This window comes from Chiloscyllium punctatum, chromosome 11 (genome assembly GCF_047496795.1).
Source record: "Chiloscyllium punctatum isolate Juve2018m chromosome 11, sChiPun1.3, whole genome shotgun sequence".
Classification (NCBI taxonomy): Eukaryota; Metazoa; Chordata; class Chondrichthyes; order Orectolobiformes; family Hemiscylliidae; genus Chiloscyllium; species Chiloscyllium punctatum.
In genome coordinates this window covers 13,259,385-13,272,626 of record NC_092749.1, presented here as the reverse complement: position 1 = coordinate 13,272,626, position 13,242 = coordinate 13,259,385, and the positions used below count along the sequence as shown (strand labels likewise).

General features: G+C 45.2%; 1 protein-coding gene across 6 annotated transcripts in view; it reads left to right on the top strand.

Moving 5' to 3' along the window:
- adgrg6 (adhesion G protein-coupled receptor G6) overlaps window positions 1-13,242 on the top strand; it is a 122,780-nt gene that overhangs the window by 53,913 nt on the left and 55,625 nt on the right. For all 6 annotated transcript variants that reach the window (XM_072580317.1, XM_072580312.1, XM_072580315.1 and 3 more), the window contains one exon: window positions 12,901-12,989. In XM_072580317.1, coding sequence (XP_072436418.1) covers window positions 12,901-12,989 — 89 coding nt within the window. The remainder of the gene's footprint in view (window positions 1-12,900; window positions 12,990-13,242) is intronic.

Sequence of the window (13,242 nt, the reverse complement as noted above, 5' to 3'; positions counted from 1 at the left end):
TGCTTGAAGACAGGGAGATTGGGAAGCTGAAATTCTTAAAGGGTTGAGTTGGCTCCTAAGACAGAGATAACAACAATGAAAGGCTGACTCACGGGTCTGGATGTCTCTTTGTAACAGGCTTCCAGATGATGGAATTGATGCACTGCTTACTCATTGGAAGGGCTGGGATACTTATTGCTACCTTCAAGCCAAAGTCTCATAGTGAGAAGCGCAGTCCCAGTCAGACAAACAATGAGAAGCGCAGTCCCAGTCAAACAATGAGAAGCGCAGTCCCAGTCAGACAAACAATGAGAAGCGCAGTCCCAGTCAGACAAACAATGAGAAGCGCAGTCCCAGTCAGACAAACAATGAGTAGCGCAGTCCCAGTCAGACAAACAATGAGTAGCACAGTCCCAGTCAGACAAACAATGAGAAGCGCAGTCCCAGTCAGACAAACAATGAGTAGCACAGTCCCAGTCAGACAAACAATGAGTAGCACAGTCCCAGTCAGACAAACAATGAGAAGCGCAGTCCCAGTCAGACAAACAATGAGTAGCACAGTCCCAGTCAGACAAACAATGAGAAGCGCAGTCCCAGTCAGACAAACAATGAGTAGCGCAGTCCCAGTCAGACAAACAATGAGTAGCACAGTCCCAGTCAGACAAACAATGAGAAGCGCAGTCCCAGTCAGACAAACAATGAGTAGCACAGTCCCAGTCAGACAAACAATGAGAAGCGCAGTCCCAGTCAGACAAACAATGAGTAGCACAGTCCCAGTCAGACAAACAATGAGAAGCGCAGTCCCAGTCAGACAAACAATGCAATGCAACCTATACTATCTGTTGCTAAACAATGCGCTTTTACCTGATAGTCATGGTGTGAAGGAGCCGGTGTTGGACTGGGGTGGTCAAAGTTAAAAATCACACAACACCAGGTTATAGTCCAACAAGTTTATGTGGAAGCACTAGCTTTCGGAGCACTGCTCCTTCATCAGGTGGAGTATGATCCTGTTCCACAACCACCTGATGAAGGAGCAGTGCTCTGAAAGCTAGTGCTTCCAAATAAACTTGTTGGACTATAACCTGGTGTTGTGAGATTTTTAACTTTTACCTGGTGAAACATCAGCAGGAAACCAGGATAGACCTTAGGCTTCCATTGCTTTCCTTTCTGCCAAGCTGATCTTACACTGCCTGGATAAAATTTGGCGTCCCTTTGGGCACTCCATATTAGGATCATACATCATCATACATCATCCCTACATTGTGGAAGCAGGCCATTCGGCCCAATTGAGTCCACACCAACCTTCTGAAGAGCATCCCATACCCCCAATCCTGTAACCCTGCATTTCCCACGGCTAACCCTGCAAACCCCTGAATGCTATGGGGCAATTTAGCATGGTTGATCCATCCAACCTGCACATCTTTGGAAGGAAACCAGAGCACCTGGAGGAAACCCACGCAGACATGGGGAGAATGTTCAAACTCCACACAAACAGTTACCTAAGGGTAGAATCGAACCCAGGTCCCTGGTACTGTTAGCCACCGTGCCACCCCAATATTGCAAGAGCAAATGCTCCTCAGATCCGCACTCCTACTTTATTTGGTGCGGTAGCTCTTTGGTGACAGATTTCTCTGTACGTCAAGCAACTCAAAGGAAAGACTTGAAGGCAGTCGATGTTGAGTGTTGTCATTACTCAGACCTGCACTCCTGTGTACTTTCCCAAAACAACAACAGCAATTCTTCAAACAGTAAAGTTTGAGAAGGAACACCTAAAATGTTCTTCAGTATGAGGGTATAGGTAGGTGCTATACGAATGAAGCTGGAGAGAGTTGACAAATCAGACCTAAAGGAATACAAACACAGATTTAAAGCAGCAATGTTCTTGGAATAAAAAGGATTTGACAAATCTTTTGTGATGCAGTGACTTAAAATGGTTATGCAAAAGAAAGGGCTGAAGAAGGGCTCATGTCCGAAATGTCGATTCTCCTGCTCCTTGGATGCTGCCTGACCTGCTGCGTTTTTCCAGCAACACATTTTCAGCTCTGATCTCCAGCATCTGCAGTCCTCACTTTCTCCTATGCAAAAGAAATCCTCATTATCCTGTTCCAAATGGTACTTCCTATTTCATTGCTCCTCATTTTATCAGCTGCAAAAATGTTTTTTTTTTAAATGTTATTTTTCCAATCAGATTCCGCAAACCAGGTTGTTTGTTGAACATAATTCCGTGCTGAAGAAGTACTATCGAGATATAGCAGAGGGGATGTGTTAGAAGGAGAGGCTGAACAGGCTCGGGTTGCTTCATCTGGTGTGGCAGAGGCTGAGGAGAGACCTGATGGAAGTCTATAACATTATCAGAGTTACAGATAGGATTGACAGCCAGAATCTTTTTTTCCCAGAGTTGGAATGTCTAAAATTAGGGGGTATGCCTTTAAGATGAGAGGGAAAAAAAATCAAAGGAGATGTGAGGGGCAGGTTTTTTACAGAGAGTGATAGAGGTGGTGGTGGAGGCAGGTATGATAGGGGTGTTTAAAGGGCTTTTTGGTTGACACGTGAATAAGCAAGGAATGGAGGGATATGGACCATGGACAGGCAGAAGGGATTTGTTTAAATTGGCGTCATGTTCAGCACAGTATCGTGTGCTGAAGGGCCTGTTCCTGTGCTGGACTTTTCTATGTTCTAACTCACTGATACTGGTGAGAGTGCTCCAGGATGACAGTCACACAGGTGATGGCTGGTGGGAACAGTCGAGATGCAATTGTGGCAGTAATGGTGATGGTCTGTGCTTGTGTTTCATTTGCACCGGTGGTCTAACTCAATGTGGCAATAGAGAGCCACCCAATCAACTGTCAACTTCCTCACTCGGGATTTTTGAGGAGGTGATGGCCTTGTGGCATTTTCACTAGACAATCAATTCATAAACTCCAGGTAATGTTCTGGGAACCCAGGTTTGAATCCTGCCACTGCAGATGGTGGAATTTGAATTCACTATAAGTCTGGAGTAAGGGGTCTAATGGTGACCATGAAACCATTGCCATCTGGTTCACCAATGTCCTTTAGGGAAGGAAACTGCCATCCTTACCTGGTCTGGCCTACATGTGACTCCAGACCCACAGCAATGGGGTTGACTCTTAACAGCCCTCTGCGCAATTAGGGATGGGCAATAAATGCTGGCCTAGCCAGTGACATCCACATCCTGTGAATAAATGAAAAAAAGCATTGTGAGCTTCTTCAAAGGGGATGTGTGTGTGGAATGGCTATCCCACTGTCCCTGTGGAGCTTGTACAATATGTGGTGGTCACTGAGCTCAGTCCACCATGGGGACAATGACCCACTGTGTGTATCTTTCTGTTGTGAGAGTAGTCAAGATCCAGGATGTTTTGAAAGAAAGAATCTGCATTGATACAGAAACCAAAACAGATATTGTTGGAGAAATCCAACAGGCCTGTCAGCGCCTGTGGAGAGAAAGCAGAGCTAAAAGGAGATAGGGGGGTAGCTGATATGGTGCAATGAGAACAATCTCTCTCTCAACCTCGGCAAAACTAAAGAACTGGTCACTGACTTCAGAAAGAAAGGAGGGGAACACGCTCCCATCTACATCATGGAACTGAGGTTGAGAGGGTGCACAGCATCAAACTCCTTGGAATGACAATAACTGAGAACTTGTCCTGGACCTCCCACATAGATCTAATGGTCAAGAAGGCACAATAACAAGTCGTCTTCCTCAGGTGGCTCAGGAAATTCAGCATGTGCAAAAGACCCTCGCCAATTTCTACAGATGAACCATTGAGAGCATCCTGTCTAAGTACATAATGGCCCATTACGGCAACTGCTCTGCCCAGGATCGTAAGAAACTTACAGAAAGTTGTGTGGACAGCCCAGACCATCACAGAAGCCAACCTCCCATCCATGGACTCCAGTTACACAGCTCGTTGCCACAGAAAGGCAGCCGACATCATCACAGACCCCTCCCACCCTGGTAATGCTCTCTTCCACCCTCTTCTGTCAGGCAGAAGATACAGAAGCTTGAACACTTGTACCAACAGGTTCAAGAACAGCTTCTTCCCTGCTGTTGTCAGACTGATGATTGGACCTCTCTAACTTCACATAATGCTGATCTTGCTAACGTTGATTTTGTCTAGCGCATGGTCTGTGCGATGTAACCCGTATGCCTTGGTCTAAGTTTTGTTTTCACCCTTTCACCTATACATCCCTGCTTATTATGACCTGCCTGTACTACTCGTGAACAAAGCTTTACACTGTGGTAAGGTACACATGACAGTAAATCAAATCAAATCAACGCTTTAGATCCAGCAACCCTACATCAAAACCATACACTCTGAAGAAGCACCAGTGGACTGGAAACATTAACTCTGTTTTCTCTCTCCGCAGATGCTGCCAGACCTGCTGAGTTTCTCCAGCAATGGCTGCCTTTGTTTTAGATTTCCAGCATCTGCAGTTTTTGTTTTATTTTTACATTTTATGTGCGGTCACGAGCCAGAATGTTTCACAGTAAAGCACTTTTGAAAGATCTCATGGCTGTATAACAGTAGGCAGTTTGTTCACAGCAAGCTCCTGCAAATAGATGAAGTGATAATATCCAGTTATTCTGCTTTGGAGATGTTGATTGAGGGAATTCTCAAACAGCTCTCTCCCTCAAAATAATACCTCAGGATACTATACAGTGGCTTGAGGCTTGGTTTCGCATCGCCCCTAAAAAGCAGCACCTCTGAGAGTGTCGCAGTCTCTCTCAGGAATGCTCTGGGACTGTCAGCCTGAATTACAGGTCTAGGTTTTGAGTGGGGTTTAAGTATTCTTACACACAGTCAGGGAGATTATCTACTGAGACACAGGCATAACCTCAATGGCATCAGCTTATATCAAGCACTCCAGAAGAGGGACAAATTCAAAGCCAGATTTCTTCCTGAAGGGACAGTGTTCAAACTGAAAGGTTCCCTCCTCACACACAGTGAGACATTCCACCTCTGCACATCAGAAGCAATCACAGAATTCCTGCAGTGCAGATCGAGGCCATTCAGTCCATCAAAACTGCTCCAAACCTTTGAAGGGCATCCTATCCAGACTCACCACAACTTTACATTTAGCATGGCCAATCCACTTAACCTGCACATCTTTGGACTGTGGAAAGAAACTCACACAACTCACACACAGACACAGGGAGAATGTGCAAACTCCATGCAGACAGTCACCCGAGGCTGGAATTGAACCTGGGTCCCTTGCGCTGTGAGGCAGCGGTGCTAGGCGCTGTGAGGCAGCGGTGCTAGGCGCTGTGAGGCAGCACTGCTAACCATATTGAGCTGTTTTTAGCTGCACCCTGCCCTTAACACAGCTGATAAGGAATGGGGAATTTGAGTGCTGACATGCATTATATCTATCTTTTTTAATTCTATTCATTGATCATGCAGTGGTGAAAGGGAAGGTAAAGAGGTTTTCTAAATGGATCTTCCTCCCTGCTCCAATAATTGCAAAGTTGTTCAAATTTCCTTTAAACAAAAGGTATCTCTCCCTTGTTTTCCTGAAGACCTTGTCTGCTGGTTGAGCTACTAATGCTACTACAGTGCATCTCTTTATTTTATTACTCTAGTATGGGATAGGGGTAGCATAGGCAAGGCCAATATTTGTTGCACATTCCTAGTTGCTCTTGAACTAATAGGCTCTCTAGGCCATTTTGAAGAGCAGTTGAGAGTCAACTCCAATGCTGTGGGACTGGAGTTACGTGAATCAGACCAGGTAAGAATGGTGGTTTCCCACACTGAACAACATTAGTAAATGTGATGAGATTTTGCGACAATCTACATCGGTTATATGGTCACCATTAAACTCGCTTTTACTTACACAACAGCATTATTGGTGGTACAGACAGGAGAGTGTCATGAGAGAATTAGACCATGTATTTTACAGCATTGTATCACTAATTCTCCCAATGAGCGAAACTGCAAGGGAACCTGGAGAATCTCTCTTTGGGCACAGCCATGAATATTCAAATCCCCTTTATATTTCTGTATTATTGTTTGAGATTAGTGAAGTTTTAGATTTTATACAGTTTTATCAACTCAGTTTCTGTCTTTTCCTGTTCAAATGAACCAAACTATTTTTATCCTTTTTGCTTTTTCTCGTAAGTCTCAAATTATTGGGCCAAAGCAGCTTGCTCCCAAGAATCCTTGTGTTGACATTGTTCAGTACCATTATGAATTGGTGGGGGTGGTGGTTTATTGAAGTTAATGTGACAAGATAATGATGGGATACTTTGCCCTCTAACAGCAGGGAGCCTTAATGATTCAGATTTGCAGGGATTCCAGATACTGACCCCAGTTGTCCTCCCAGAAGCGTGGCATCATTCTACCCCAAAAGCAGAACAGAGGACGAGAAGCCCCAGGCACCCATTGGATATCATCTCCACACCACTGAGGTACCCACTGAGACCCAATGTACCCAGTGTTCTGAGACCAGCGATACTGAACACACATGGGGCACCTATTGTCTTCTATAAGGCTGTAACCAAGAGGCCACAAGGTGTCACAAAGTCGGAACAATTGACCAAAGACGAAAAGAGAAGCCCAGCCAACAAAGAGCCAAACCCCTTTCAAAAGGATTCTGAAGTCATCGCCTGGTCAAAGAAATTGACAAACCAGTCTGGGAACTCTACTCACAATATAACAACCCTGGGCAGTGAGCCAGACTCCAGGTTTGAGAGGCCATCCACTGATCTTGAAAATCACAAGGTTTCAACAGCTGGAGTTGGGGTTGATGCTGGAATGGAAGCGTTAGTGAACAGTGGGACTGTATCTTCTGTGGTATTACCAGGTCAGCGCATTATCAATGCCGGTTTGTCTGTTCTGGTGGAATCGCTGGAGATACGTTCCCAAACACCACTTTTAGTTTTAGATTCAACAATTCGGTTCACTCCAACAATGCAGGTAAGTCAGCTTGCCAACAACTGTTGCATCACATGGACACTTATTAACTCGTTCATTCTCGAAGATGACTAATAGTTCAAGCCGGATAGGAAACCCTTTAAGCACTGTGCATGTGTCTCGAAGGGATCAGTTTAACATAGAGCCTGAAGTATCATCTCTGCATGATGACATTGGATCTCCTATGAGTACCCAGGAACTAGCATTGCACAAGCACCATTTAGCAATTATGTCTTCAAACAGTGCCTTATCAACACACTGCATCAGTAGCTTGTACAATTGGATACCTTCATTATGTATTCTGGGAGACATTGATTTTGGTGATGTAGAATCCATCATGTCGAAGGCTACCTTCGAAAGCATCAATATTAACTTTACTGTCACTCAACTACCAAGCACTGCAAATTCTGTCCAGTTAACAGACCACTTTAACAGAGAGTCTATACCACCAACCCAAAGGTTGCTCATCAGTACAGAAGAGCTAAAAAATCAATTAAGGCAATCTGATGAGCTTATCATGTTTCCAGGCCAATTTTCAGCAAGAGGACAAGGAGATGACATTCCTATCTTCATGCAAAGTGTAGACTCTCTGGTTATGTCAATACGGTCACATGAGAACTCGAGCCTTCCAGATGTTTTAACAGCTCCACTCATTCCCGATATGGTAAATATTCCTTCCACACCTGAAAATTTCTGGGGTAATTCTCTAACAGCGTCTACATCCAAACTCAACAATGCTGTTAACTATTCCCCATGTAACACAGAGATGTTAGCAATGGAAAGACTTGAGTCCAGCGTCCATCCCTCCATTTCAGGTCCAACGTGGTCAGTCAATCTTCATCCTGTAACCTTGCAAACTGGCACGCACATATGTGTCGAGATGGCTGGTGCATCAGGAAAGGGAGAAACCTTTGAGCTACAAACAGACCGCTTATCTCCCTCAAAAGAGGCTTCCCTGAGTACAGACATCCCTGGTGGAGGTTGTCAACAGAAGTAAGTCCTCACTTTTTGCCTGTCACCGACAAAGACCATCATCTGATCTTACTGACTGATATCACATTGCATACAACACAAGGACATCAGCGTGCACCTCTTGTGATGGAAAACAAATGGGAAACGTTGATACCAGATGATGTAGGATCACGAGCCAGAAACAAAGAGGTTTCACTTGCACCCTTGCACATCTCAGCTAAGTTAACCCTTAAGACTCTTAGCCTGACAAATGGTTTCACATCAGGAACTGATTACCTCAAGTCTTCTTTGGACAGCTCAATGAAAAACATTGGGAACACCTGGACTGTCCCTTTGGACTGGACCCCAGTGGTAACAGGTAAAAACAATGACTGCAGATGCTGGAAACCAAATACTGGATTAGTGGTGCTGGAAGAGCACAGCAGTTCAGGCCGCATCCAAGGAGCAGCGAAATCGACGTTTCGGGCAAAAGCCCTTCATCAGGAATAAAGACAGTGAGCCTGAAGCGTGGAGAGATAAGCTAGAGGAGGGTGGGGGTGGGGAGAGAGTACTATAGAGTACAATGGGTGAGTGGGGGAAGAGATGAAGGTGATAGGTCAAGGAGGAGAGGGTGGAGTGGATAGGTCGAAAAGGAGATAGGCAGGTCGGACAAGTCCGGACAAGTCAAGGAGACAGTGCTGAGCTGGAAGTTTGAGCGGGTGTCTCGGAGATGTTCCCTAAAGCGCCCAGTCTCCCCAATGTAGAGGAGACCACATCGGGAGCAATGGATACAATAAATGATATTAGTGGATGTGCAGGTAAAACTTTGATGGCCTGCACATCCACTAATATCATTTATTGTATCCGTTGCTCCCGATGTGGTCTCCTCTACATTGGGGAGACTGGGCGCCTCCTAGCAGAGCGCTTTAGGGAACATCTCCGAGACACCCGCACCAATCAACCAAACCGCCCCGTGGCCCAACATTTCAACTCCCCCTCCCACTCTGCTGAGGACATGGAGGTCGTGGGCCTCCTTCACCGCCGCTCCCTCACCACCAGACGCCTGGAGGAAGAATGCCCCATCTTCCGCCTCGGAACACTTCAACCCCAGGGCATCAATGTGGACTTCAACAGCTTCCTCATTTCCCCTTCCCCCACCTCATCCTAGTTTCAAACTTCCAGCTCAGCACTGTCTCCTTGACTTGCCCGGACTTGTCCGACCTGCCTATCTCCTTTTCGACCTATCGACTCCACCCTCTCCTCCTTGACCTGTCACCTTCATCTCCTCCCCCACTCACCCATTGTCCTCTATGCTACTCTCTCCCCACCCCCACCCTCCTCTAGCTTATCTCTCCACGCTTCAGGCTCACTGCCTTTATTCCTGATGAAGGGCTTTTGCCCGAAACATCGATTTCGCTGCTCCTTGGATGCTGCCTGAACTGCTGTGCTCCTCCAGTGGTAACAGTCATGTTCCTGCCTATGTCTTCAGATATATCTGTATTTTTAAGAAGTGAGAGCTCAAATTCCCATCATCATGGCCATCTTTCTGAGTTGGAACAAGCACTATCATTAACGTCAAATTCATCTCACAGGCGTATAAATGGAACATATTTTCCTGGTTTTCTGACATTTCCAGAAGGATTTGAGAGCCACTGTTTCCAATGCCATTGGAATTTCAACTGAGACTTTGAACTCTGACATGGGGGAGAAACTTGTGACCCCTCCTTCAAAGAAGGAAATGCAAGTCCAACTTGGACATCGGTTAGTCGAGGACTCTGCAGATAATGTAACTACATGGCATTCATTGTTGGGTTTCGCTCCAGATAGGATAGACAATCAAGCAAGTCTCCATCCTTGGCATCCTGAATTGAAGTGGGAACCATTTTCAAATTCCACTTTGGGAATGTCTAAAGATGTCCAGGCAATGACTATGATGCCTGTTCATTTGGGACCACAAAAGACCTTGTTAGGAATGGGGTATGTAAATTGAACAAGAACCCCCCAACATGTGGAACTAGATTACATTTTTACGGGGCAGAACTTGAACAGACACTGGTCAGTAGGTTTATACAACCCACACAAGACTTCCCAACTCTACTTTTCAGCATAACTTTAACAAGTCAGAAACATGCAAGAATATTGCAGGGTCACAAGTCTTTTGGTGAAGAGCCAAGCATTTATATTCAGAGTTCGTACTCTCTCCCATTCAGTATTTCGTGGTCTTTACGAGAAGGAATATCAGTAGATCCTCCTCAGTTAAGTAGTGAAACTCAAGACCTAACACTGGCGCCAACATTACCAATGGCCTCTTTCCGGGATTACTCAATTGGTGTCCATCCTTCTCCATTGAGCTGGGACCTTGCCATCAACACATGGATGAATGCTCTCTCTGATCCACTGCGTCAACTGTCTCAAACCTCCACAACAAATTTCTCACGCCTTCCAGCTGCTTTCTCATCCGTTGTAGTGACATCTCCTCCAGATCACTCTCGTGAGGTTTATGGACCTAGCGGAGCTCTCCCCACCAGCTTGGAGAGGGGGCAGCTCTCCATCACCCCTGACCAAGCCTCAGTGTGCCGCATTGGTGAAGAGGCTGATGGGACAGGCCGCTTGTGTGGACCAGTGGTCTCCAACTGTATGTCTTAGCTGCACTTGTAGAAACTTGTAGCAGAGTGTACCACGGAAAAGCACTGCTGGTAGTTGCCTCACCTGCATAGAGATGCTGGGCTGTATCTGGAGAATCTGTAGACCTTCTAGATGATAGTATGTTGTGAGGAGATGGCTGATTGCAGTGAAGCTTAGTGGTTATAGAATACCTTCCTTTTACAAAGCTTACTGAATAGCATTAGCAGCGATAATTAAATCACTTTCCTATTAAAAATTCATCCAAAGCCAAACCAAGTTACCACACGTTCACTCCCCTTCAAGGGTAACCATGCAAAAAGTGACATTACTCTCTGCCACAAAAATAAATAATTCGGTTACTATTTATTTTTTAATAAACTCTTGCAATTTCTGGATGGCAAATTGAAATTCCTCTTTTAATGAATAACAACCTGTTTCTCTCTATGATGAGCAACACATTCCTGGAGTTTGGTTCAAGATTTATTGGCTCCAGCAGAAATGTTTGTTTCTCATGGAAGGAGAGACTTCAAGGCATGACTGCAACTCTGAATGTTGTGGGTTTATAAACCTGGCACTGTGGAACACGCTCCATATGAAGGGGAGGAAGAGGGTTGTCAATTTTTGCTTAACTGTAGCTATAGATTATTCTGCCCTGCTCTGGACTGAGATGGAAGTGTGGTGTTTACTGGTTGAATGTGCAAAATGAAGAACAGCTGAAATGGTTCACATCCTCAACTTCTGGTCAGGTCCGCTTTGCAAACACCAAAATTTCAACCCAAGGAATTGATTCTCACTTAGCCCAATGTTTTGTATGTTAACCCTTTGAGTCCATTGGATGTGGTTTGTCTCCAATGAAATGCGACACCAATCTTTATGATTTAATTGGAGTGATTGCGGAACAATGGGGGCTGGATTTTCCAGGTGCTAACCACAAGTCTCTTTGTGTACAAAAGAGAAACCATGGCCTCCTGATGCCTACCTTCGGAATTACGGGGGGCAAGAGACCACGGAGATCGGAGGCCTGGACTCCTTTTAGGAAAGACCAGTTAACGAGCTTGCCAATCTCCTAATCATGTGGTGTTATGCATTGCCTGTTGGTGTGAGATAGATGGGGAGTGGTTTTACACCCAGCTGTGGTGCAGTTGGAACAACCCTGGGGCCAAAGCCGCCCCAACCCCAAAAGAACACCCCATAAATTGCAGCTTTGTGCCTGAGGCGGGGTTAGGACGAGGAATATTGTCAGCGAAGCTGTACTCTGGCATTTAATTTTCTCTCTTCTGAGAGGCTTAATTCCACGTGCTTCATTTATTTCTGTCAAGTGGTTTAATTTCCCTCCCCCTCTCGATCTCCGGCAAACAATCACAATCCAAAAGATTCATCGTTCACCTCTAATTGTAACCAGCACCAGCCCCCATTAGCCATGTGAAAGGCGCCATCTAGAGAGGACTGTGTGGACTAATCCCTTCTTGCACAGTTCTTGTGTGGCACTCGCTTTTCTGTCAGTACCGGGTTGAGTGTGCAGGAGATGTAACCGATCAATGCTACTTCCAGCATTTGGAACTGGATGAAAGAGGGTGATTACCTCTTTACTTCCTTTCCTCCCGAGAGCCGAGCAATATAGAACACTCAATGAAGTCTGCACATTTGTCACTTAGAGATCCATTCACACATTAATAGCTGTATTCCCACACAGATAGTGAGTCAGAAATAAGATTTGTTTTTTAGGTTGTCATCCATCCCTTATGTCCATTGTGAATGTACATTTTTTTCTCAACAGTGTTGGGTCCTCTGTATCCAACCTTAAACTCCAGCTGTTCCACTGGCTCCTACCTCACACACTCTACGCTAACCTTCTGAATGATCGAACCACAAGACACACAGGAGGCCATTTAGCCCATCATGACTATTCCAGCTCTTTGGAAGAGTGAGCCAATTAATCCCACTCCCTTCCTCTTTTTGAATCACTTTACAAATTTCTTACATTCGCTTCTATTCCCGACTCCCTTTTGGAGTTTGCTGTTGATTCCACTCTGTACACCTTTTCAGATTATTCCAAATTCCAATAACTTGTCACGTTTAGAAAGAGAAATTCTCATCATATCAGATTCCTCAGAAACTTGCTCACTGTTAAAAACTGTGAGGGGCTTTAGGAATCTGTTAAGTCTCCACTTGTCAACTAGTAGGGGAATGGGTCTGGGTGGGTTGCGCTTCGGCGGGTCGGTGTGGACTTGTTGGGCCGAAGGGCCTGTTTCCACACTGTAAGTAATCTAATCTAATCTAATCTCTAATCAGGTTCAGAATGAATATCCATCGTGGCTATTCTCCGTGACCTTAGGAAGCCATGTGTGTTTTGAGGGTGGAGGGGTGTGGGAGGTGACATAAATCATAACATTTCTCTGTTCTCGCCGCACAGGGGGACTTTTATACATGACCCAGTTTACGGTCCATGATGAGATTGGGAACATGAACATAGCAGATCTGGAGCAAAGCATATCAAACTGGGTAAGTACTCTCAGTTGGCCTTTTCTTAGTTCTTCTGTAGCTAATGTACCACCATGCTCATTTTATGTCTCAGTAATAGCCTCCTCAGTAAGGCCTCCCACTATCACCCCATCACTACTCATCTGGTGAAGACTGAGAGCAGGTAAGCAGTAGAGACTGGGGTAGAGGAGGATTTCATGTTGAGCTAAACTCCCTAGTTTTCGATGCTAAATGCAAGGACATTTCTTCTTTCATTAATAAGATGAGGGTATCA